General features: G+C 54.1%; 1 protein-coding gene across 2 annotated transcripts in view; it reads right to left on the bottom strand.

Moving 5' to 3' along the window:
* Positions 1-27,467, bottom strand: part of MED27 (mediator complex subunit 27) — a 138,315-nt gene that overhangs the window by 18,075 nt on the left and 92,773 nt on the right. For both annotated transcript variants that reach the window (XM_079790129.1, XM_079790128.1), the window contains exons 4-5: positions 25,963-26,056; positions 4,212-4,319 (exon numbers count right to left, since the gene is read on the bottom strand). In XM_079790129.1, coding sequence (XP_079646255.1) covers positions 4,212-4,319; positions 25,963-26,056 — 202 coding nt within the window. The remainder of the gene's footprint in view (positions 1-4,211; positions 4,320-25,962; positions 26,057-27,467) is intronic.

The raw sequence follows: 27,467 nt of genomic DNA, 5'->3' as shown, positions 1-27,467 counted from the left end.
CCCCGCCAGTAACAAGAGGCCCCTGTTCTGAAGGTCGTCTGAACAGTTTCAAAGGCTCTAACAAATCAAAATGTTCCCTGCATCTAATATCAAACGGGGCTGATGCCAACTCTTATTAGAGGAATCAGATTCAGCTCCCCGGCCCAAACACACACACACGTCCCACTTTGAAGTGGGAGAAGGCAGGGATCAGCATCCCCCTGGGGACGGCGCGGGCTGTCTTTGAAGGCTCCCTTTGATACCCCACTTTCCCTCTCTTCGCGAGGAGGCTAAAAGCAGCCTTAAACAAATGGATGTGGGGTAATTAATGAAGCTGTAGCAGGAACATAACCTAAATCCCCTAATGAGATCAATTCAACCCAGACACCTGCACTTCCCAGGTAAGTGGGCCGGTGTGAACCGAGGACAACACCTGGGCGCGCTGAGTCAGGCTCCGGGCGCCGCCCAGATGACACCGCGCTCCAGGCCAGGGAGTCGGAGAGCCTTTTCCTATTTATTGGGGGAGTTAGCACGGTGCTTGGTATCCAAAGTGTGCACGGCGGGTGAGGGGACAGGTGACTGGGCCAGAGGAGGTGGGTGTTTCTGCGAAGTGACAGCCCGGTGGCACTGCGAAGGGAAAGCCGGGGCGTGGGCAGTGGGTGGGGCTGGGGATCCGCAGGGGGATGCGGGAACCTCGTAGAACGTGCTGGCCGCGTTGGGTTTGGAGGACACACAGTTCATCCCCACGGAGGCCTCCAGCCCCACCCACAGGCCGCGCTGCCTCTGAGGCCGCAGCAAACACCCGGGGCCGCCCAGGCCCGTCAGCAGGTGAGGCTGCGCCTGGGACCAGCGATGTGCAAGCTGTTCCACTGACCAACCTCGAGCGCCAACGGCTCCTTCCAGATGCCACGTTTACTCGGGACAAACTAGACATCTCAACCGTGGGTCGTAGGCATGCGTGTCTGTATGTGAAGATGTTTACGTGCGCGTATGCCGCATCAGTCCTCCAAGCAGAGCACGGATAGTGGCTGCATGGTTTTATTTTTACTGTTCGTGAAGGGCTCTGAAAAAAGGGCTCATAAAATTGGCCGGGATTCTATTCTGGGCGGAGCAGTCATTTGAGAGCTGCTCTGCCGAAGGCGGTTGATGTCCCTTTAAGGGAACAAGCGAACTGGGCCCTTCAGTCTGCTCGTCCCGGTGTGAGGGCACTGCCTGCAGCTGTACAGGGAACAGAGCCTCCGTATCGCCGTGGTGACATGGAGCCGGTACGATGCAGGTTTCCGGACACGCATTCTCTCTGGGGAACGGAGAGCCCACGCCCACCACTCATTAGGAAAACCCACGTGCGCGCCTGTGCGTGTCCTTTATTCTCTGCCTCACACTCCACTCCCGGCTGCTTCCTTTAGTTCCCACCTCTAATAGTTCACTCTCCCCCTTTTCACTCCAGGCAAAGCACTTTCACACCCCAAGTGGGCTTTCTCATCGCCCTCCCCCCCATGTCACTGGGCTGTGCTCCAGGCCCTGAGGTCTATCCTTGGGACAGTCAGGACAGCTTGTGTCCTCAGGAGCCACGAACAGGGGAAGGTGTGAGCTCTGGCTCAGTGTGAGCAGGTCTCAGTCTCCTTACCTGGAAAATGGGTCTAGGATTCAGTAACCCCTGTAGGCAAAGCTTGCTTGAGCACAGTGCCTACCAGACTAACATACGGATACTGTTAGTATTTTTACTACCTGCAAGATAGATGTGGAAAGAAATAACCACGATGTACTAATTCTAGTTAGCATCTGAAGGTGGTTCAAACGCTGTGGATGGATGCGTGATGGCACGGCGCCGTGAGTGAGGCAAACCCAGGCTGCCGTTGCCACAGCTGTGCTCGTGAGAGGCCCTGGGAAACAGGACAGAGTGGGAAGGAGATGGCACTGACCAGGAAGAGGGCAAGTTTATCAGGTGGACGGGGAGGGCATGGCACCCGGGCTAAGGGCACAGAGGGTGCCAATGAGAGAGAGAGAGCCACACAACACAAAGGCTGGAGGAGAGGAAGACGGAAGGCGTGTGGCGATGGAGGCAGACGAGGTCAGGAGGAAGACGGGCCAGCTCGCTAGACGCCTGGCTAAGGAGCTGAGATCTATTCCACAGCCGGGGTTTTCTGGAAACTGCCGAGTCACAGTGCTCTAAGAGGAAGGGGAGAAAAGCACCTGGTGGTCAGACAAGTAGGAAACCTGCACACTGCACAGCCCTCTCGGGAGACGGAGCACAGAGCAGCCAGTCTCTAGGAGCTTCTGCAGCGAAGAACCCGCCGAGCCCTCTCCAACTTCCTGACCGCAGGCTGCGCGGTGCCCAGCATCTAACTCCCCCTTTCCTGCTCTGGGGGGTGGGGGGCTGCTCTGGGGGGTGGGGAGGCTGCTCTGGGGGTGGGGGGCTGCTCTGGGGGTTGGGGGGGCTGCTCTGGGGGGTGGGGGGGCTCCTCTGGGGGGTGAGGGGCTGCTCTGGGGGGGTGGGGAGGCTGCTCTGGGGGGTAGGGGGGCTCCTCTGGGGGGTGAGGGGCTGCTCTGGGGGGTGGGGAAGCTGCTCTGGGGGGTGGGGAGGCTGCTCTGGGGGGTGGGAAGGCTGCTCTGGGGGGTGGGGGGCTGCTCTGGGGGGGTGGGGGGGCTGCTCTGGGGGTGGGGGGCTGCTCTGGGGGGTGGGAAGATGGCAAAAAGCAATGGCACTTTGGGAAGACAGCCTGGGAGCCAAGGGAGGGACAGACTGGGGAAGTAACCTGGAGACTAGACGTGAGCGGCCAGCGCGGGGACTCGGCTGAGACAACGAGCCGGAAAGGAGTGCAGGACAGGAGGGGCCCACTGGAGGGAGAGGTGAGGAGGACCCCAGAACCCGCTGACAAACTAGACTCGGGGAGGGGGGACTGAGCAGTGAGACGGTGGCACCACTGACCAAGTGAAGCCGGAGTTTAGGGGGGATGATGGAGCCGGAGGTTAGGGGGGATGATGAGCTGAGTTTGGGGCAGGCTGAGCTTGAGCCCATCCGGAGAGAAGAGGGGTGCCACAAACCAGTCCAGGAGTGACCGGTGTGGGCGCCAGGTGGGACCTCCGGGGGGTGGAGGCCAAGGCACGGGCAAGAAGAGGCCGGAGCCGGGCGTGCAGGGTGGAGGCGTGGGGGGTAGCGGCTCACGCAGTCACCCTTTTTTTTTTGCTAATCCTCACCAGAAGATACTTTTCCCGTTGATTTTTAGAGAGAGTGGAAGGAAGGAAGAGGAAGAGACACACAGAGAGAAACATACATGTGAGAGAGACACATCGATTGGTTGCCTTCTGCACGCCCCCTCGACCAGGGCAGAGAATCGAGCCTGCAACCGAGGTACGGGCCCTTGACTGGAATCAAACCGGGACCCTTCAGTCCGTGGGCGATGCTCTAACCACTGAGCCCCGCCGAGGGCTGGCACCTCTTTTTGAAGAACCTTCTCCCCTCATCATAACGTGGCTGTTGGGTGAGTGCTAGAGCGAACACACTCAGGTTTAGTGGGACTCATGGAGAGAAGGACAGCCCTGAGGGCAGACGGGACAGGTGCTGGGGGCCCAGGGGGCGCTGGGGGGTGTCTCGGCAGGAGCGCCCGTTCCGCTCGGGGAGCAAACACAATGCAGGCTGTCAGCGCCCATCAGCGTCTCTGACGCTCGCCACAGAGCCATATGGACAGTGCGGTGACGGGAAATTAGGGGCTCACGGGGGTGATCTCTCCATGAAGCAGGTCACCCACGGAAGAACCCGCCTTAGGTCGGGGCACCGCTCAGTGGAGCTGCTGAGGACAAGCTGCTTCCTGCGCTCCGTGTTCGCTCCACGGAAAGATGGGCGGCGGCTGGTATGTCAAACTCGAATTTCCCTCATGGTTCTGGGAAAAGCAAGACGCCGAGCCGAGGGCTATTGATGTGCTGCGCGACTGGGCAAAAAAAATAAAAAAAGGAAGAAAAAGGAAAAAATCCATTTCCTCAGAAGACACGTTTAATGAGGCACCTGGGGTCTAAGGCGATAAATTAGAAATTCAACTAAGGGCATCGGCGGAGAGGAGAGCGGAGCTGCGGAGACCACGGAGAGGGTGTGCCGCGCGCTCGTCTTCACGCGGCCACGGCCACGTCGCCGATCACCTCGGCCTCATGTGTGTTTAAGCCGCTCGTCGGGCTCCGCCACATTTGCCCCGGGACGCGGACAAGAACGGAAAACCAACAAGCGGCTGCCCGCCTACCTTGCCGTCTTCCGTGTAGACGTTCTCGCTGTAGCCCTTCACGATCGTTCGGTCAATGAACAGGCTCCGCATGACGACAATCACTTTCAGCACCTTTCCCAAGGTCACCTGCCAAAACACGTGTGCGACCATGAACACCACGCCTGAACATGCAGATCACACAAAGCTGGGCAAGATGATGAGAGGACGACGCTGGGCGACGCTGGGCTCGCCCTCCTGTGTCAGATGCACCGGGGGCCACGGGGGAGGCCACGGCGGAGGGCGTGCTGGCTGTGCCTGCGCTAGCGTCCCGAAGCATTTAGTAACCAACTCCCAGCAACACAAGCTCTTCCTCCACCTTAAAGATGGTGCGGGCCCTCCTCTCACCACCCTGCGTGGTTTCTAACGGCTCATACCTGTCAGGACGCGCCCCACGTGCTTGCTATCTGCCGGGTAAGGTGACACCCCTCGTTTTCTCTGCCCCGAGATGGGCTTCCCCCCCGGCTGGCCCTGACTCCGGCGCCCCAGGAGTCAGCGAGCCGGGTTCTCAGGGCCGTCGTGGCCCGTGCACCCCGGAGTCCAGGGAGTACCCCTGGGCCAATCTGTTCCCAGCGGCTGGTCAGAGTGGACGGCAATTCCAAATAAATTCTGACCGTAAACGGAAAGTGGCTGAATTTTATCTCCAAAAAGGAACAGAATCCTGGAAATACGTTTAAGTGCTTTTTCTCTTTCAGAACCTTCAGGAAGCATATGGATTAAAATATGCAAAAGTAGTGCAGCGTCACACACGCCAGGGAAGAGTGCCTGCTGTGCTCGCGGGAGCCCCGGCACCCAGAACGGAAACGGCGCCTCCCTTTCCTGGGGCTCCCGTAACTCCGACACCTGGGTGAGACCCTGGGCGAGTTCCGGGGAGGCCGACCCCACAGAACTGGCCCAAGGCCCGCTGGTCTGAGTGAGGACAAGAGCCCCCCCCCCCAGCAGCGGACCCCTGCAGCTCCAGCATGCAGACGGTTCTGGGGGTGCTGCCCCCCCTTTCCTTCCTCCCCAGTCCTAGCGGTTGTCCAACTGCCTGTCCCCAATAAGAGCCTTCCTCTCCCCTGAACGTCCCTGATACCCTGTTCCTCAACAGCTTTCAGTTCCGAGAGGGTGTCTCCGCTCTTGCCCAAATGGCACAGGATACAAACCCGGCAAGAAAAAGGTAATACACTTATTTACATTTCAGAGGAAGTTAACAAAAACACCTCATTGAGCGTATGGTCTTCTCGTTACTGCTACCCCGCAACATTACGGGTCACTTCTCACACCACCGGATACCACTAGCTAAGATGCCAATAAACCAGAGGCGGGAGCGGCCGCTCCGTCCCCAGGTCACGCTCTGTCCCCAGGTCACGCGCAGCTCATTGGCAGGGAGGGGGGAGAAGGGGAAGGGGAGGCTCTGTCCCCAGGTCACGCGCAGCTCATTGGCAGGGAGGGGGGAGAAGGGGAAGGGGAGGCTCTGTCCCCAGGTCATGCTCCGTCCCCAGGTCACGTCCAGCTCACTGGCAGGAAGGGGGGAGAAGGGGAAGGGGAGGAGGGAGGCACCGAGTTATAACTTGGTAACTAAGCGCTGAAACGAAGAGCCTCCCCCTCCTCCTGCAGGCCACTGCTCTCAGCACATGTGAACTCTCCTGCGACGCCCAGTAACCAAGATGCTGTTTCCGTAAAAGCACCCCGGGTCTAGCTGGCTTTAACTACCTGATACATGGCCTTGGTAATTCTTAAGTTTCTTAGGATGGAATTCAGGAAAAAGTACACGCTACAGGTACTAGAATTTTTACTTTTAACTCTTTTGTTTTGAAGAGCGAACTTGGTATTTCGAAGTTAGTTACGACATGAGCATTGCTCGGTCGCGGCGCCGTCGGCAGAGGCGGCACTGCACGCGGCCTGGCTCTTCGCTGGCCACACTGGCTCCCGCAGCCACCCTGCGGGACAGGAGTTGCTGCCAGTTCGCCCTCATATAAATATGGCTGCCACACACTCTCGTTCACCAAGCGTTCAAGACATTTGGGATCACTTCTTGAGGACAGATTTGCAGAAATGTAATTATTGAGGCAAACAGTGCAAATATTTTAAGGTTTTTGATACAATCTGCCCAAGTGCTAAGCACAGGGTCATGCCAACCAGAAAGGCGCGAACACACCCATTTCAGTTTGCTCTCGCTGCAGCAGGTGCTACTAAAGTAAAATAACACAAATCACCCCTCCCGGGAGCACCAACTTAATTATCTCTTTAAATCTTTTATTAAAGAAGATTTAAAATAACAAACCAATGAACGAAATGGTATAAGGAACTCCAGGGACCCATCCCAACGTCAACAATTACAACTCTTGGCAAGTCTTTCCCCTCCCCCACCTACTTTCCCCTTTCTGCATGTTTGCGTATTTAGTTAGTGGGTTACCCTTTCTGTATTATTTTGAGACAAACAGCGGAGTATCGTTTCCATGTGTAGATATTTCAGTCTGCATCTCCAAAAGGTACAGGCTCTGAAACAGCAGAGCATCACTGTGACGTCATCCCCGTCTACAAAACCAGAAATTTCACTGTTACCCACGCTCAGTGCAGCGAGCGTGCTCAGCTCCGCAGCCTCCCAGGCGGCACGTTGTGAGAGGCTGCTGGTCCCAGGACCTGAACATGGACACGCTGTGACTGCCGACCGGCTCCTAAGCGGCTCCTGAACGAAAGGCATCCTCTCTCTACCTGCCTCCACGCGATTTGCTGACGAAACCGGGTCATTTCCCGCCCGTTTCCCACAGCCGGATTCTGCTGACGGCCTCCCGGTGGTGTGCTTGACGTGTTCCTCTCACTCTGCGCTTCCCGTAAATTGGTGATTAGACGGCATTCCAGGCGATTCTGTGTGTCAAGACTGCTTCCCAGGCGTGTTCCACTCCACCCACAGGAGGCGTGCGAGGCTGGGTCTCAGAGGGGACCCGCTGACCCAGCACTGACCCAGCAGGCCCCACACGGCGGATTCCGTGCGACCCCCGTTTCCCCTCACTAGCGGGAACACTTTTATACGAAAGCTCCCCTCCCCTCCCGTGTGGCTACGGAGCGGCAGGGCTCACTTTCCAGGAAAGCAGGGTACAGGCTCAACTCTTTTTCCTTCCTTTCCAGTTGTTAAAACGTGCCCGGCTCACTAGCTCTCTCCCACTGCAGACGGCTCGTTTTCCTCCCATTATCCTACGCTCTCAGACTAAACTAGCTGCTGGGGTTTTGTCTGGTGCGATTATTATTCGTGTTGAGGCTCAAACTGCCCCGCCTGCGGCTGGTGGCACCTGCTCGACGTGGAGTCTCTCACGACCTGGCCCCTGGTGCCTCCTGCCGTGGGGCGCCTGCGGCTCCAGGCTGCCTCTCACCCCCCGCCGAGGCCCTGGCCTCCGCAGCCCTGGCTCTCGTCCTGGGAAACGGACTGCAAGACCACAACCGGGCAAGAGCGGCAAATGGCTCTGATGGGCCCAGTTTTTGTTGTTAATTGCATGAACCTGCATCAGGGTGCGTAGCTCCCTCCTGCCTTTTTCTCATCCTGGATTCATCCGTACCCGGAGCGCCGCCACGCTGTGCCTGGGCTGGGCTGTGCAGGCCGCGGACAGCCAGTGCACCAGTCGTTTGGCATGTGTCAGCTCTCAGGTGTGACGGGGCCGGAGAGGACCTGGCGCTCATCCAGGTGGAAATGCATGAACTAGGGCGCCTCAATGGTTAACACGGTCAATAATGCAGCTCTGCGTACAAGTTTGAAGCCTGGCAGTTTGAGGCCCTGGAGTCGGTGTCTCCGGACATCGCTTTCCTCCTGACGAGTGGAGGTGAGGACAGCTCCGTCGCAGAGTGGCCACCAGGCGCCCACGAGGCGATGCGCTGGTGAGGGTGTGCACAGGGCCTGCACGGAGGACGCCCCCGGTGGCTCTGCCCACACCCGCCAGCACTTCCCAGAGGTGCGGGCACTGGAAGCCAGTTAACCTCAAGCTGGAGCGAGCTTGCCCTGACGCTGTTTGCCTTCCTGCCCACACCTGCGGCTAAGGGATGCAGCAGAGCGAGGCTGCAGCAGTGCTGGGCCCCAAGGTGTGAACATGACGCCCAACGTCAAGGGCACTGGGCTGCAGTCCTTCATCTGCCACTTGGGGTGGTGTGACCCAGGGCAAGTCAGACAGCCCTGGTGCCTGTACGCGGCTGGGAACGCACGGGGCCTGCTGGAGGATTAAGTGAGATACACGAGACGCGGCTACGGGTGTGGCCCACAACTGAACAAACAGCCGCCAGCCTCCGTTTCCCCGCGAGTGCAGTGTGCGGAGGCGCTCTCCAGCGCGCACGCCCCGCTACCTGCCGCAGACTCCCGCGGGTCTGACTGCGTGGGTTTAATGTATCGGCGTGCAGCAGGTTGTAATGACCGTGCGTTTGGGAGGAGGAAATGGCAGTGCGTCACACACAGGCCAATGGACGCCACCTGCAAACTAGCCAGCGCCGGCCCTGGTCACAGGCAAGATGCCCAGGGATCGGGTGCAGGTGGGCTCTTGGCAACTGCTCTGGGATCCCACAGATAAAGCTAATGCCATCTGGTAATGAAGCAGGCTTGCCGTTGCCACGGCAACCCTTCTCTATACTAAGCAGCACATTTCCAAAGAGCTCCCTCCATACCCCTCCTGCGTCTGTCCCCGCGTGTTCGATGGCAAGTTGTGGGCTCAAAGGAAGCCAGTGGGCCTGCCGGCAGGTCAGACCTCCAGGGAGGTGCCCGGAGAAACGCTGTCCGCTGTCCCGGCCTCGCTCCGCACCTGGCCCGCTGCGCTGGGCGGCTGGACGCTGCCTGCGGGGAGTCGTCCAATAAGAGAAGTCCTAGTTCACCATGGCAAGGCACGTCACAGGCAGGAAAGGCAGAGTGGAGCGAGGCTGAGGAGAACAGCAGAAATGTTTATCTCCACTCTGCCACCAAAGGCCACCTAACACCAACGGAGCAAATATGGCGCTGGACCCACCCCGCAGGCCGGGAGACACCGAGACCTTGTCCCTCCGGGGCGTGCGCAGGGGAAGGCACCGTGACCCTGAGCAGCGTCTGCGTCTAGGACACAGGGGAGGCAAGCTGACCGAAGGCTTAACTGCACCAGGAACCCAGAACCAGATGCACATGCGTGACCCGGCACAAAGCCACACGTGGGAGGCGAGGGGTGGCACAGCGCCTGTCATTTGGCTTCGGGGGGAGGGGTGTGTTAAAAAAAGAAAAGCCAACCATACAGTCACTCACAGCCACTCACACCACCAGCCACTCACACCACCAGCCACTCACAGCCATACAGCCACTCACAGCCATACAGCCACTCACAGCCATACAGCCACTCACACCACCAGCCACTCACAGCCATACAGCCACTCACACCACCAGCCACTCACACCACCAGCCACTCACAGCCATACAGCCACTCACAAGCACCAGCCACTCACACCACCAGCCACTCATAGCCATACAGCCACTCACAAGCACCAGCCACTCACACCACCAGCCACTCATAGCCATACAGCCACTCACACCACCAGCCACTCACAGCCATACAGCCACTCACACCACCAGCCACTCACACCACCAGCCACTCACAGCCATACAGCCACTCACAAGCACCAGCCACTCACACCACCAGCCACTCATAGCCATACAGCCACTCACACCACCAGCCACTCATAGCCATACAGCCATTCACACCACCAGCCACTCACAAGCACCAGCCACTCACAAGCACTATCCACTCACAGCCACTCACAGCCATATAGTCACTCACAGCCATACAGCCACTCACAACCACCAGCCACTCACACCACCAGCCACTCACAGCCATACAGCCACTCACACCACCAACCACTCACACCACCAGCCACTCACAGCCATACAGCCACTCACACCACCAACCACTCACACCACCAGCCACTCACAGCCATACAGCCACTCACAACCACCAGCCACTCACACCACCAGCCACTCACAGCCATACAGCCACTCACAACCACCAGCCACTCACACCACCAGCCACTCACAGCCATACAGCCACTCACAAGCACCAGCCACTCACACCACCAGCCACTCATAGCCATACAGCCATTCACACCACCAGCCACTCACAAGCACCAGCCACTCACAGCCACTCACAGCCATACAGCCACTCACAGCCATACAGCCACTCACAACCACCAGCCACTCACACCACCAGCCACTCACAGCCATACAGCCACTCACAACCACCAGCCACTCACACCACCAGCCACTCACAAGCACCAGCCACTCACACCACCAGCCACTCACAAGCACCAGCCACTCACAGCCACTCACAGCCATACAGCCACTCACAGCCATACAGCCACTCACAGCTATACAGCCACCCAGAGATGTCACTCTCCAGGACGTACGAGGCCTGCGGTTCTGTAGGTGCCGTTTTTCCAGGTGTAGTTGGAAGGTGGGGGGGGGCGGGGGAGGCAGACAGGCATAGCTACCCCACAGCACTAAGAACCTACGTATTTGTCCTAATTCCCGAGAAAGAAAAGATGAAGTGAGTGACCCCAATGAGCACTCATTTATTGAACAGATGAGTGCCTGCAGCATGGGACACTCGGGGTGCCGACACGGGTTCAGAGAATCACGTGACGTGAGAGCTGTAAAGGATTAAAACGTCATCTGTCCAAGGCCCCATCTTCACCGTGTCAGCAGAAGCCTCGAGAGGCTCAGGAGAGTCCACTATGGCTCCTCTGGAAGAGGTGACAAAGCGATGCGTGACTGAGTAGCTGGAGGAACCCCAGGGTGGCGGGGGGAGCGCTGCCTCGTCACCCTGCTGCGTGGCACCATCAGAGGCACTTGGTTCAGCGCCTGTCCGTCATCACAGGCTGAGGTGGAGGTGGCTGGACAGGTGAGCACTCCCACCTGGTGCTCCTCCTAAGAGGTGCTCTTAGATGTGGCGACCATGTTCAGTGCCACCCAGGCTTCCCCTGACTCCTGGGGTCCTCCCCCCAAAATGCAGACTTGCCCTGGGCTCCAGGACAAGGGCAGAGCACGCCTGTGAGGCCGCATACCGACGTCTAGGCTTCTGGCTTGAGCAGCAGGTAGATGGTCTTGCTGTGGACTGAGAGGAGATGAAAAGAGGGAAGAACAGAGGCGGGGCGGGGGGATCACTTCCCTTTACTGAGTTTGGATTCTGCTGAGACGCCTACATGGAGAGACGGTAAATGGGCAGCTTAGAGACGGGACTCACGGATGAGGTCCTGGCTAGATGGCAGAGTTTATGGATGACTTTCCCAAGGCGGCGGGTGCGAGTTCAGACGAGCTGAGACCTCACCCTGAACACACCCGAGGAGCAGCATCTGGGCTCAGGGCTCTGGGGCAGGAGGCAGACCCAGCCCAGGCGAGGGTGGTCCCCGCACTGCCCCGCCACCTGCCCCCTCCATTGCAAAGGCTCAGGGCGTCCTCTGTGCAAAGTCGCCCCCCACAGCCCCGCCCTCCTGTCCATGCCGTTCGGCAGCGCTTGGCTTTTTACCATCTCGACTGTCAGACGTGCGCCAGCTTGACCTTGATGTAGAAAATGTTCATTCAAATCAATACACAGACAAGGTCACTTTAAAATCCAATTAATATGAACGGGAAGAAGTGCCCACAGCTCTGTGAGCTGGAAAGGACCAGCTGCGAGTTAGCGACGACCAAGAGGCCTCCGCTTTTGGAGGACGCAGCGGCGGGGTCCCTTACACACGGGCTGCAGTCAGAACACCAAGAACTTTCTGGCTTCTACTCAGGGCACCTTACAATTCATCTCATTTGTTTGAACAAATGCACTGAAAACTGTGAATTCCTGCAACCCGATTTTAAATAAATTAAACCTGGACTTCAGCTCACCCAGGAATCCCTAGAGGTGTCACTGCAGTGAGTGGTAGCCATTTGCATTTATATAGAACAGTCACAGAAGTGGTGGAACAACAACCAGAACCTGGGGAAAAGGAGGCCCTGGCATTTCCGAGGCTCCTTCCCACCAGGTTCCCACCCAGGACTCAGGGCGCGTCCTCCTCGGGTTTGCCACCGCGACCCTCCACTCGGCTCCTTGCGAATGAGAAGCGTGTGCTGTACAGCAGGAACTGGAGAGCCGCACAGACGACGAGATATCTGCTCATCGCTTTCCCACGGGGAGCTCAGCTCTCTGCCCTTGAACCAGGCGAGCACAGGCGGTAAATGACCAAGCACCCAGCGGAAGAAGATGAACTTGCTGTGTAACTTCAGGAATGATGGCACATTATGCTTGGTTGGAATGCGGTGTTAGGGATGCCGCTGAGATATCATTCATGAACCTCTTTCTCCATTTACTTTACACTGGGCTTTTCTAAGGGGCTGAAGGGACGGGCTGAGCTGCACGAGGGGAGCCCCACACCTCGCGGGCTGGCCGGCCTCCAGGGAGCCCTCATGGATTTGAAGGCAGAGGTTCTGCAATGCAGGGCTGTACAGAGAGCAGCCTGCACACGGAGCCCAGACAGCTGTGTGAGCGCGTGCACCTTCGCGGGTTACATTGCAGCAGCGAGTTAAAGCTGCCCAACTCCTTGCAGCAAAGGGCAAGCTGCCACCTGGCATGCTGTCGCCCTGTCCTCCCCTCAGACAGCTCAGAGGACCATTCATCTGCCTTCTTCTTTCGAAAGCGACACAAAACCAGCAGACTCCCGGCCCGCCCCTCCCCCGCCTCCAGCCCTCATCCGCAGCAGCAGCAATGTTCCTCACGCTCATTATTCCGTAATGACGCCTGTTTGTAAATAGCAAGATGAGATGCAATTAAACCACGAGAGGCTAAATAAACACACATGCTAATTAGGACCTTTCCAAGAGATTTGTTTTCACGTAAAGACTGGAATTTACCTTTCATTAATCTAACTTAATTGCAGTATGCACCAATAAACAGTCAACGCGAATTAAGTGCTCTAAATGGCTTTCCCCTATCACAGGGCGCGAGGGATCCTGGCGTTGGGTAACAAGCACCTTCTGCGGAAGGCGGGGACTGACTGGGCAGAGCCTGCTGAGCTTCAGGGAAGGATTTTGGCTATAAGACAGGTACGGCACCATTACCATGACGCCTGAATGAGGTCAAGGTCACGGTTCAAACTGCAGCCTGGCCCCTCTTGTGAGTCAGCGAGCTTTGCTCAATTGCATGGTAGCAGACATCACCTCTTTCCCATGTCAGCTTACTTCACAGGTTCCAGGAGGGACGGAGTCACGGTGTGGATGCATCAGTTCCCATCCAGCCCCACGCCCAGAATAACAACGCCGGACACCTGCGGCGGCAGGCCGTGCCAGGGGCTTGTCTCTGAGAGGACAGCTGGTATTGGCAGGATAGAAAAGTTGGCGCTTTCACCTTTGATTCCAGGTGTGAAAGATTACCTACATTTGACAATGAAACGGCCACAGGGCGTGATGGAGTATCAACATTGGACACCTTCCGTGCAGAGGCCTCGAGCACCGAACGATTTACTCATTCAGCAAATACTGACGGAGCCCACGGGCAGCAGGCGCCGGGTCAGGCCAGGAAACCACTGCAGGAAACGTTGCTTGTTCTGGACACTTTCCGCAGACAGGTCTGCCTTCTCCTTCCCTGTCGCTGCTGCTCAGTCACCTGCCACCTTCCTCCTGTCAAGTACAGGCATGCCGAGGCCCCACCCTCCCTCCTGCCCCAGCGGAGCCAGTGGCACCAGTGGCTTGGAACCTGAGCCTGGAAGAAGCCCGATCCTGCAGGGTTCAAGGTGGCACGACGCTTAGGCAGCCCCCCAAGGAGCTGGACTCCACGTTAAACTGCGCCACAGCATCCATTAGACTCCTCAGCCCCTAATGATAAAATCAGTACTTAGCAAGTTCTCCCCGACAGCGTGTCCCTCAGTGTACTCCACGGGAGGAAAGGGTGTCCCTGGTCAAACAAGTTGGGGAAACCACACACATACCCCCGCTCGTACACACTGGCAGGTTAAAGGCTCTGAAAAGGACTGCAATGAAGGAGCCTGCTGAGCTGTGTCTAACCACTGAGTGCTTCCTGTGCATATCAACCTCCTTAGCAATTAGTGCCGCAGGAAACCACCTCAGAAACCGTTCTATTAGCCTCAGGAGAGAACTCGCCCGTCCCACCAGTCTCCAGCCGGGACAGTATTTCTCCACCCGACACCTCCCCTCACTCCACCCACAGCTGCCGGAGGAACAGCAGCCACGCCGCTCCTCTCCCCTCGCCCCAGAGCCTGGGACCGGGACCTGGGCTCGCTGTGAGCGGACCCAGAGCGGCTCCAAGATCAGAGAAGGCTCCCGGACGCTGTGGATAAAAACCTCCCCACTCTGCGATGGGTAACTGCTCCCAGTTCCAGAACTCTCAAGATTCACTCCTAAATTCATTTTCATGGTTACATTGTAAGTCTCTAAGAATCCTAGTCTTGTAACAGCATCACCGCCAGCCCTCACTTAATCACTCTGGTAGATCATATGTAACAACAAAACAGAGCTAAAAAAATCGCTCTTGTTAGCGAGCAGATGTCTAGCCCATTTGCAATTAATACGACCCACTTCCATACAATCATGCTGCTTAAAATTCCTGGAACAAGATGTAAAAGTTAAGATGCAAATGCTCTGATTTTAATGAGAATGAATGGAAACGATAAATCCTCTCTCCCTTTGAGAGGAGGTTACCATCTACATATAAGTCCCAACTGCACCCTAAATTTACCAACAAAACAATCATTTGATAAAGCCCGTGGGAAGGAAGGAAATACAACTGGGAGAGTCAGAAATATATTCAGAAAGTATTTCCTACCCACATCAAATGCTATCAAAACCATCCCCTTTCAAGAAGCCTTTAAAGAAACCGACTCACTGCGACACATCCCCCCAGTTCACAGGTACGAGGCGCTTCCTGCATTTGTTTGGCCCAGCGACCTTGTCGCGGACAGCGCCGGGTGACGAGGCCAGGACCGGGGGCTGACTCCCTGGATCTCAAGTCACACCCCAGCTCCCGTACTCAGTGTGACCTTCTGAATCTCTCTGTTCTCTTCCATGAAACGGTGCTAACATCTTGCACGGAGGGGCTGGTGTGAAAACCAAATTGATAAGCATATATTACAGTTCCCACCACACGGCAGGAGTTACAGGGAGCAATTATTAGGATTCTACCCACGATAGCAGGGGCAGACTTTTCTAGAATCAGGACAAGTCTCACCCTTGCTTCCCTGTCTCCCTGCGTGGAAGGCCCGTCAGCTTCCTGAAATCCCACCCCTTCCGTGAGGGTGCGGCTGTGAGGTCCCTCCTGGATGGCACTGCCACTGTGTGAGCTGCCTCCCCGCCCCCCCCCCCCTCCCCGAGTCAGGTGCCCCACCCCGCTCGGCTAGCTCTGGGCTGAGACTGGCCTCTAACCAGCACCAGAGTCTAGCAGTCCCTGCGCTGGCGTGGCCCGACCCACCCGGGCAGCGGGAGCCGGTCCTTGTTACTTAAACAACCGGAGACTTGACTGCCGCCCGCACTACTTGTGCCCCGGCTTCATCCACTCAGCGGCTCCTAGCGGAGGCCTCCTCTGCACCAGGCACAGTTCTACGCCCTGCAAACATGACACGGAACAGGAAGAACTTGGTAAAATTCTATTTTCCTGGGGCTCCCAGTCGTGCAAGACAGTGGCTCAAGGCTGGGCAGAAGGGCAGGGGCAGGCTCTGTGATGCCCGGGAAACCAGCACCCAAAAAGGATCCAATGACCGCCACGAACAGGAGCCGGACAGGAGGCCTTCACAGGCACACTACGTTCCTAGAGGTTTGGTAGTGGCTCAGAAACACCCAGAAGCGGGGGTGGGGGCCAGTAATCGAGAAAGAACATGCACCGTGGAGTCAAGCCGACAGAGGTGAGCCCTCAGCCTGCCAGAAGTGTCCGAGCACGGGACTGAGCCGGGGTCTGCTCCAGAGAGGGCATTCTTTTTAAAAGGAAATCTATTTGTATTGATTTCAGAGAGGGAGAGGGAGAGAGAGAGACATCAATGATGAGAGCAAATCATTCATCGGCTGCCTCTTGCACGTCTCTTACCGGGGATCGAGCCCACAACCCAGGCATGTGCCCTGACCTGGAATCGAATGGTGACCTCATGGTTCATGTCGACACTCAACCATGGAGCCCCGCCGGCCAGGGCAGAGCCTGCATTCTCACTAGTTTGCTCCTGAAGGGGGTTGATGGCGATGACAACGGTGTAATGCCCACCACTACTCCTGTAACTACACGCAGCCCAATTATTTCAATTAACTTTAATAAAATTCAATATCATATAACTTATATAACTGATAATGCCACCGATCACGGCAGTGTGAACGCATACTCATCTTTTAACTCGGCTGGCAACCAAAATGGATTGTGTGTGTCACTTTTATTAAAACGACAACTGTTTTATCTCAACGCATAGGCACGAGGAAACGATTAACTGGAGGAAAAATCAACTGTGTGGACCGGGTTAGGGAATGAAGTAAAATACAGAGATAAACTGCTTTTAAAATCAGCGGAAGATTTAATGCAGCCCCGGAAGGTTTCAATTATTTACACGCTTGGTCCATGCAGTGTAAATCCGGGCTAATGAGATTCAATTGCTGGGCATAAATCTGCAGAAGACAACCGTGTCTACAGCAGCCGGCTCCGTGTTAATAACTCTTCAAAACAAAGATTATGACTTGGGAAGAGGAGCGTCATTTTGCTCTGTATTATTGACTGCAGTGGGTGTTGGGAGAAATGGCTCCATTTGGTCAAATACAAAGTGAGACAAGTTACAAGGGATTCAAAGGGCCTATTGATCAATAGGGTTGTCTTCTAATAACAAGATCAGTGCCAATAATTTACAGCGGCTCTTTGTCCTCTGGAAACTGTGAAGTCTCGGAGAAGCCCTCTCTGTAAAGTGCCCCGTGTCCACCCAGGCAGCTGAGGCCACGCACGAGGTGGGAACGGAGGTTACTGGGTAACTGGCCAGGCCACAGACTCCTTCAGAAGCCCATCGAGGCTCTGTGCATGTGGTATGTGATATTGTAGGAGCTGTCAAATGGCACTTTTATTTTAAAAAATATTTTTATTGAGTTCAGAGAGGAAGGGAAAGAGAGAGATGGAAACATCAATGATGAGAGAGTCATTGATCGGCTGCCTCCTGCACGCCCCCTATTGAGGATTGAGCCCGCAACCTGGGCATGTGCCCTTGACGGAATCGAACCAGCGACCCTTCAGTCCACAGGTCGACGCTCTATCCACTGAGCCAAACCAGCCAGGGCCCAACTGGCATTTTAAAGCGAAGTGACCCACTTGACATCAACCCGTGGCCCTCTGTGCACCGCATGCCCCTGTGAGACAGGCCTGTGCTGTGCTTTGGGAGCAACGAGAGAGACTACCGGCCCGAAGAAGCAAGGCTGGGCCTCTCGAAAAGGAGCGCAGACCCAACCCCGAGAACGCACAGCAGCTTTGCCAGAAGGGCAGGAGGTGGCCGAGACGCCACAGGCAGAGGGATCAGCAGGCCCAAGGCACAGCCGCGGACAACATGGAGCGTTTGGGGGGTCCGGTGGTCCCCAGGAGCCCCTGGAAGTGAGGGGGCACTTTCGCTTGTCACAGTGAGTGGGGCAGCTACTGGCATTGAGCAGTCTGGGGCCAGGGATGCTCAACCGTCTGCAGACGCCGCCAGTTCCATGCAGGAGAAACGGTCCAATCCAGATGCCAACAGGCCTCCGATGAGGAGCACCAGAGCGCGCCACGGACCCCAGGCCACGGGAGGGAGGAGAGAGGTCAAAGGTAAACTGAGGCCAGGTTATAAAGACCAGGTGAGCTTCCCTAAGGAGCAGGAGGCTGGCCTGGAGAAAGGTGGATAGGGCTGTGCGTCCAGAAACCAGGGGGCCAGCTGGCAGCCTGCGGCCAGAGCTCAGGCCACAGGGCAGGCGGGCGGCAGAGGCGGGCGGCAGGTGCAGGCCGGTCTGCCGGTGTGCCCGGGGCACTGTGCACCTGCGGCCAGCTCCCTGCTGGATCACAATGCGGGGCTGTTTCCCACAGTGTCAGCAGTAGGTGTACCGGTTAATAATGGAGGATTTTGTAATCAAAGAAAACACGGTAATTTCAAGAGAAATTATCCAAAGTAATAAAAGCTTTATTCAAAGTAATGTCCATCGCTAGCTACACATTTCCCCCATCTTTCAGGTAATTTGTGGATACCGTCCCAATAGAACTTTTCTTGTTTTGAGGCAAACCATTCAGAGACCCAATTTTCCACTTCTTCGTACGTTTTGAAGTGCTGCTCAGAAAGAGCGTGTGCCATTGATCGGAACAAGTGGTAATCTGAAGGAGCAAGGTCTGGTGAATACAGCGGGTGGGTTAATACTTCCCAGGCAAGATCTTTTAACGTGTCTTTAACTGGTTTTGAAGTGTGTGATGGTGCATCATCATGAAGCAAAATTACTTTGCCGTGTCTTCTGGCCCATTCTGGTCATTTCATGATCAAAGCGTGGTTCAAGTTGATTATTTGTTGTCGGTAGCGATCAGTATTAACCGTTTCACCTGGTTTTAGAAGCTCATAATACACCACACCTTCCTGATCCCACCAAATGCAGAGCACTGTCTTCTTTCCGAAGCGATTTGGCCTTGCAGTCGATGTTGATGGTTGACCTGGATCAACCCAGGATTTTGTGCGTTTGGGATTCTCAAAATAAATCCACTTTTCATTGCCAGTCACAATTCGATGCAAAAAAGACTTTATTTCGTGCCGTTGAGGCAACATTTTACTGATGACTTTTCGGTTTTCCATTTGTCTTTCGTTTAGTTGATGTGGCACCCATTTTCCTTCCTTTAAACTCTTTCCCATTGCTTGTAAATGATTGGAAATTGTTTGCTGAGCAACAATTAATCTTTCTGCAAGTTGTTTTTGAGTTTGACATGCATCTTCATCCTATAATGCTTGCAACTGTTGGTCTTCAAACTTTTTCGGTTGACCTGGACGTTCTTTATCTTTCACATCGAAATCATCACTTTTAAAGCGTTTAAACCAGCGTTCACAAGTATCTTGAGATGGAGCATGTTCACCATAAGCTTCCTGAAGTAGTCAGCAGCACTTTTCTTCAAAATAAAGTAATGAATTATAACTTCCCGCAAATGCTCTTTTTTGGCACAAAATTCGACATTTTTAAGCGTAAAAATATCTATGATGTTAACACCTTCAGCAAATTTGACATATGAAGTTTTGAAGCTTGCTGTCATTACAACAAAATAGCATACATATCAAATCGCATGTATGTCAACATATGTGTAACTCCATCTATTGAAAAAAATCCGCATTAGTAACCGGTACAGCTGGTGTCTGTCAGAAGAAGGAAGATGATCGCTGGGACAGAGAGCTCTCGCGTTGGGGCAGGGCTTAAGACCAGCAGTCTGGAAACTGGGCTCCCTGAAAAGAGGCCCCATTACCATGACATAAACCTGAACCACACAAGCTAAACCCGCTAAGGCAGCCGTGGGACAGTGTTCCTCAACCCGCTTCCCTGAGGCGTGAGCACAGCCTCACGTGCCTCAAAAGAGCAAGCGCCAGCTGTTCCTGCCAGGCACCGAGTTCACAGAATGTACCCAAAGTGGTTGAAAGCAGAGGCAACACTTTCTCCCACATTTACTTCCACTACTGTACATGCCGGCCTCATGATACAGACCCGTCAGCGCTGGTAGAAGGTGCTTCCCAACTTCTGGGGACAAAGCAACTGAAAAGTGTGGCGGGAAACGAGAGATGAACTATGGGCTTTAAACGGTATCATTAGAAATGATACCATCTGAGGATTATTGAAATATTAGCATTTTGGGGGGCAGGGAGATTCTAGGGAGACTAACTGGGCTATCACTCATTTAGACTAAATATCTTAGGGACTCTTAGGGAGACTGTCAGTTACCACTAAGTGCTAAACACACATTCCACGACAGACACACGTGCACGATCGCCTCTGGGGACGTGCTGAGCGAACAGCTACAGAAACTAAAGAAGCACAGGGACCCGGTAATGAGATTGGTTCAAACGAGCAAACAAACCCACAGAACGCCCCGCGCCCCCTTTTGGTGCAGTTTCCACGTGTGGTCATGTTTTCAATGCGTCTTTCTCGGGGATGCTCTCCTGGCTGGCACACGTGTTCACTGGCTGACGGCTGTTGGAAGGCTTAGATTTGTGTTCTCATTCTTACCGCCTGTCCACACTCGTGTCCTCAGACCTCCCTTTTCTCAGGTGGCACTTCAGCGTCTCGTGTGTCAATCTGTGATGGTCCCTTTAAGTCTCCTCTATCACACACACTAAAACCAGTGAGCTCATTCTACTGCATCTTCACCTACCCTCCTCCCACCTTGGTGGAGATGCTCTCCGCTGTGCTAGAACATCAGCACTCCCCCCCATCACACCCTTTGTCCAGTCTCACAGCGACAGTGAAACACAGGGCATGCTCCCTCTCCGGCGCAGCTGAAGTCTCCCCGCCTGTCCCGTGGCTGGACGAAGCCCGTCCTCCTGAGGTTCCGCGAGCTGGGCGAGCAGGCGCCGACTTCTGTTTGAGATGGTTTTTCTCTGGCCTGGCTGCTTGGAAGGCACCTGCACCCTTGATTCACGCCTTTGAAAGCGCCGCCATCACTGCCTTGTGCTTTACGCATTGATTTCGAGGCGTCTGATGCCAGTCTGATTCTCTTGCCTTGTAAGCGACTGGGTTCTTTTCCTTGGAAGCCGTGGGGACTTCTTGATCTCTGATGTCTAATAGCATCACTGGACTGCATCTCAGACCGGGCCGTCGCTGGTCGATGTCCCCGGCACCCGCGAGCCCTGCCGGTGTGCAGGTCAGACCTCCGTGAGCGGCCGCGCTCCTCCTGCTCCATCGCGCTCAGGGCCCCCGCTGCGGCCGCGGCGTCTCTTCCTTCCGTCTCTGCTTCCCTTCCACCACCTGCTCTCTGACCCTTTCTTCTTCCTTTGCTTATTTGCATCCTCTTGGTTGTTTCCCGGCATCTCTTCAATGCCCTTCTTATAGTTCACGTGAATCTATTTTTTTCCTTGAGCATGTTGAAATTTAGTCAATTTCTGAGATAATTTTACCAGTTCGTCCGTTTTTTACTGAGTGTAAGTTCTGTCATTTTTTCACATTTTTGCCTGTTTCCGAGTTTCTGATTCAAGAGTAGTTTTCAGCTCTCCATCCACCGGAGGGGGTGAAGGTCAGCGGAGAGCGATGGCAAACAGTGCTCTTCTGCTTTGTGGCGCTGGTTTCCTTGGGTGGGAGGTGGGGGTGGTTCCTCACGTGCTGTTTAGTCCTTCAACACTTTTCCGATGAAAAATTTCAAACAGCTAAGAAGCTGAAAGAATTGTAAGGTGAACACCCATATTCCCATGATCTAGGATCTATAGTTATCATTTTGTCCTACCTAATTATCACATACACTGAGTGGCCAGATTATTATGATTTCTGAACACATAATAATCTGGCCACTCAGTGTGTGTGTGTGTGTGTGTGTGTGTGTGTATTAGAGGCCCAGTGCATGAATTCGTGCATGGGTGGGGTCTGGCCAGCCTGGCCAGGGGGAGGGGACATGGGTGGTTGGCTGGCCTGCCTGCTGGTCGAACTCTTGGTCGAGGGGACAATTTGCATATTAGCCTTTTATTATATAGGATATACACTGAATGGCCAGATTACTATGCGTTCAGAGATCATAATAATCTGGCCACTCGGTGTATATCTCCATCTACCTAGCCACTGATCCATCTTCATTTTTTCCAGGCATTAGTAGACTTCATCCCTAAACACTTAGGCAAGCATACCATTGGTAGAGTTAAGGTTTAAACATTTTTAAGGTTAAGTTTGCTTACAGTAAAATGTACACCTTAGTGTACCCTTCTCCGGACGTGGAGAAATGCGCAGCCACATAAACCACTCCTCAAAGGGCAGAACGCTTCCGCCGCCACCAATGCTCCCCGTGCCTCCCCGTCCACGCCCGCCCGGCCTCCAGGGCAAGCACTGCCTGATTTCACTGGCCTTCTTGGGGCCCGCCCTGCCCTCCGCGGGGAGTCACAGGCCCGCCCTGGGAGCCAGGCTGAGGGAGCCCGCAGGGGAGAGCTCACTGGCCCGTGCGGCTCTTCTTGTCTTCTTCACGCACAGTTTGGAGTGCGGGCATTCTTGGTCTTCTAGTTGTGTTTATTGTAGTTTTATTTGTTCGTGTTTTCTGTATTTTTTTGAGAAATACTATCTATCTTGGATTTAGATAGTCACCCATAATATTTGATTGCAAACATTTTCAAACATAAAGGAACAGGTTATTTAACAACCACCCAAGTTAGAAAACGACCAAGATTTAGATGTCGCCACACCTGCTTTATCCAGCCCTCTCTCTCTTGAAATATTTTAAAGCAAACCTCATACAACACGCTGTTTCCACTTCACAGACTGCAGTCTCCTCCCCTAAAAGACAGAGCTCGGCTTCAGCCCAGCGGCCACTGTGGTAGCCGACAACCACCAGCACCCCTCGGTGCCGGTGAGCGCAGCCCCGCTCACAGCCCCCAAACTGCCTCCGGAAATGCTCTCCTGGGGAAGCCGAGGCAGCTGGCCTGTAGAGCGGCCAACATCCCTTCAACTTTTACTCTTTTTTAAACCTTGACGTTTTTCATCATTAATAAACTTCCATTCATTTCACTGCCATTGCAACACCCATTTTTGGAACCACTGCTGTGAAATTCAGTTTGACACACCGTTTGAATGTTCGTACGTTAGACACACCTCTCCTGAGAGCAGCAGTTCTTTTTTTAAAAAAATATATTTTATTGATTTTTTACAGAGAGGAAGGGAGAGGGATAGAGAGTTAGAAACATCGATGAGAGAGAAACATTGACCAGCTGCCTCCTGCACACCCCCCACTGGGGATGTGCCCACAACCAAGGTACATGCCCTTGACCGGAATCGAACCTGGGACCCTTCAGTCCGCAGGCCGACGCTCTATCCACTGAGCCAAACCGGCCAGGGCCTGAGAGCAGCAGTTCTAACGTTTGGTCTCGCTGCGATCCTGTGAGTTCCCGAGGCCCTGGCACTTTGTTTCTGTGGGAAGCTATCAGTACTCACCGCATGAGAAACAAAACAAATGTCTGAAACACCAGACGCAAGCCAACAGGCATGAGGGTGACGACGGACCTCAGGCCAGGCAGCCCCGGGAAACACAGTGAACCCGAACGAGAGCGCGGAGAGGAAAGCGTGTCCGCCCTGGAAGCGGCGTTGACTTGGGGAGCCCCCGAAACAGTCTCTGCGGCCCCTTCTGGCTGGACCCTAATCTGAGATCTGCTGCCTTAAAGATCGGGTCTGATTTCAGAAAACAAATGTACAATTTTTATGTGTCAAAATGAAGTAAAAAATAAAAGCTGACTTTTCTAGTAAGTCTCACAAAATGGCACTTTCAAAACAGCATTTAACAAAGAATTCCAATCATAATCGGTGCTGTGACAAAGTGTTGAAATCTGGGTACAGATTCCGCAAGTGGTTGCTGCAGCATCACAGAATTTTATTTTTTTAATTAGGTATTTATTATTTATTATTACTTTTTAATCCTTACCCAAGGATATATTTCCACTGATTTTTAGGGAGAGTGGAAGAGGGAGAGACAGAGAGAAACACTGATGTGAGAGAAACACATCAACTGGTTGCCTCCTGCACGAACCCTGACCAGGGCTCGGGCTGGGGAGAAGCCTGCAACCAAGGTACATGCCCTTGACCGGAATCGAACCCGGGACCCTTCGGTCTACATGCCGACGCTCTGTCCACTGAGCCACACTGGCTAGAGCAGCATCACAGAATTTTTTAAAAATATATATATTTTACTAATTTTTTACAGAGAGGAAGGGAGAGGGATAGAGAGTTAGAAACATTGATGAGAGAGGAACATCAATCAGCTGCCTCCTGCACACCTCGCTCCGGCGATGTGCTCACAACCAAGGTACATGCCCTTGACCGGAATCGAACCCGGGACCCTTCAGTCCACAGGCCGACGCTCTATCCTCTGAGCCAACCCGGTCAGGGCAGCATCACAGAATTTTAGACTCCGGAGTGTGCCCAAGGACGGCTGACGCTGTGCCTTGGCCTCGGCACACGGGGACAAGCCTGTGTCCTGCTCCGTGCTGCCTCCCAGGAAAACATTTTGGCATTTTCCCGGGAGCCGCACATTTGCATGCGCTAAAGCAGGGCTTCTCAACCTTGGCACTGAGATGTGTCCGCGTGGCTTAAAAAAGACGTGCCATTCAACAGAAGGCATGAATATGTTACAGAGATGGAAGGTTAGTTAAAATGCATGTTTAGAAAGATTGACAAGTGAGTTTTATTTGTTGTAAATCATGTAACATAAAGATTCAGTTATATTATATCAAGGTATCTTTCAAATATCATGGTTGAAGCTTCATCTTTTCCCTACGATTTTATACCTGGTGAATCAGTCACAATTTTTAATATATTTTAAAAAATATATTTTATATGTTTTTATTTATTTCAGAGAGAGGAAGGGAGAGGGAGAGAGATATAAACATCAATGATAAGAGTGAATCATCTATCGGCTGCCTCCTGCACGCCCACATAGGGGATCAAGCCTGCAACCCGGGCATGTGCCCTGACAGGGAATCAAACCATGACCTCCTGGTTCATGGGTCGACACTCAACCACTGAGCCACACCGGCCGGCAGTACATGAGTATTTTAAATGCCGAAAGAAGCCAGCTGCTTGTTCTAGTCTCTGACTCGATTAAGCGCTTACAATATTTTGACTGCTGGAAGAAAATTAATAATGGGATGTTAGGCGGTAGATGAACTGAAACTAAATATCAACACAGCTAGATTTATTTTTGGATGACTGAGCTCATCTCCTCAAAGAATGGAAATAGGATTTATTCCACCATGATATTAACATACCAGCATTAAAGAGCCCCCCACAGGGCAGAGAGAGCAGCCACAACAGAGGCTGAAAGCTTCGGGTGCATCATCCGGGGGATGGAGTGCACAGCTATGGCCATGACCTCCGACTCACAGAGACGCTGGAGGAAGTGATGTAACTTGAATTAGCTAGTGTCCAGCCAGGAAAAAGGGAGGGTCAGGGTCAGGGTCAGGGTCAGGGTTGGGTTGGGGTTAGGGTTAGGGACAGTTTTGGGATGGAACTAGTGCGGATGCCTCATTCCTTCCCTCCCCCGCAGCAGTCCCCACTGCAGCCCACGCGGACACACGCATACACATGGGAGAGAAAGATGCTGTGACCTGTCACTCACGTGTTCACTCAGCAAATATTTACCGAGCGCCTGTGTGTCCTCCCCTCCTGCTCCCGCCCGTCTTCCGTGCGCATCTGTGGTCCATGCGCGTGAAGAGGAGGCGGGAGTGTGTCTCCGGGTCACACACAGGGAAGGGGCCGTCCCTCCATTTCTGATGGGCTCCGAAGCCCCGATACCTCCGGGCCCACGAGGAAAGGCTGGTCAGCTTTAGTGAGCCCAACAGACCCCAACCGCCTTAGACGGGGCCAAGTCTCCCCTCCCCTCCTGCCCCTGCTGCCTGGGCAGACGCTGCGGACGACGCAGGGCTCCCACGACAGGTCACCGACACCTGAGGCTCTCTGCTGCCCCTGGCCCACGGTGACTGCTCGGCGATGGCGGCAAACCCAGAATCTTCCTGGGTCCCCGGGCTCTGGAGTTCAGTGACCTTACACCCTTTACCATGTAATCTCGAGGCCAGTTTTCTTCCATACAGATGGTCAGGTAGAACTTACCAGAAGCATCGCTGACGTTCCGTTGGGTCTGGATAACTGGATGGACATTTCAGGAAACATCCTGTCAATGCGGCTGATCACGTCATCAACATACCTAAGCGGGAACAGAAACACACTGCATGAACGGCACCCTCGTCACAGGAACAGACCTGCAGTGCACTGGGCTTCTGTCAGCTTCACTTGTATTAATGGACTCCGCTGTCAAGAAGGCTAATGGGGTAACATGGCTCTTTGTAAAAATACCACTTCCCCGTTCCTCCTCTTGCCTTCCAGCCAACCAGTCTTTAGTTAGGGTTAAGGTACCCTAACCCTAACACCAACCCTTCCTTTTTCCTGGCTGGACACTAGCTAATTCAAGTTATATCACAATCTTTGCTTAAACGGATATTCAACGTTTACATTCTACACTCTATGTAGAATGTAAACATTGAATAACTGAGGATACTAGTATGTTTATTGATTTGAGAGAGAGAGGAAGGGAGAGGGAGAGAGAGAGAGAAACATCAATGTGAGAAACACTGATTGGTTGCCTCCCGTATGCAATCCTTTGGTGTATAGGATGACTCTCCACCCCAGGGAGCCACCCAGCCAGGACTATACATACATCTTTAGTAGCTGAGCTACACAGCAGTGTGTGAGTACATTTATTCACTTGCTGTACAGCTTCCTGCTCTGCCTGATTTTCACTTGGTTAGTTTTCTATGCACCTTTTACCATTTTACCCCTGAACTCTCCACATGACTCTGAAACTTCTCCCTACAGTCACACAGGTGAGGCACTCTATCAGTTCCACTCTTTTTGGAGCCATTCCTCCCAAAGTAAGTCCTCTGTTCCTCTGGCCCGAATGGAACCTGTCTCTCTTAGGGTTTACAATCACTGAGACAACTGACCGGAAGCACCTGGCACGGCACCTGGCGCATACGGACACTTTGGTCCCCTGTGAGCCGGTTCTGCAAAAACGCCCCGTCTCGGTGGGCGAACTCTCCCTCCAGCCAAGGCTCACCATGGAGATGCCAAGCGCAGCCCCGACAGAGCTGGCCTGGCTCCGACCCTCTGAGCGTGAAATCCACCAGCGTTTGTGCTCACCATCCAACCCACTGGCCACAGAGGGGACGTATAATACAACAGCAGAGATACAAAACTATCCATTAAGGATTCTGCATTGGATTTCGTATCTGTTGGACACGACAAATTAAATTACAGTCCATTAGATCAGGGACAGAGAAAAGCCGTGTTCTCTGGGGGGAGAGGGAGATGAGCTCTCCACTCACAACATGAAAGGCTTCAGCCTGCAACCCAGGGCCCCTGAGAGCAGCAGACAACACAATGCCGTTTGTTTAAAGGCAGACAGCAGTCCACTGATTAACTCGCAGGTTCTCCTGAGGGCATGTTATCACAGTTCACACTTCAGCGAAGAAGGCAGGGAAAAGATCCAAAGGCGGCGGCAATAAGAAACCCCCAGCAGGAAGAGGCGCAGGGATCGCGGGCAGAGGCGGAGGTGCGCG

Source organism: Cnephaeus nilssonii, assembly GCF_951640355.1.
Source record: "Cnephaeus nilssonii genome assembly, chromosome: 14".
Classification (NCBI taxonomy): Eukaryota; Metazoa; Chordata; class Mammalia; order Chiroptera; family Vespertilionidae; genus Cnephaeus; species Cnephaeus nilssonii.
The sequence above is the reverse complement of the archived record's forward strand: the minus strand, read 5'-3'. Positions and strand labels throughout refer to the sequence as shown.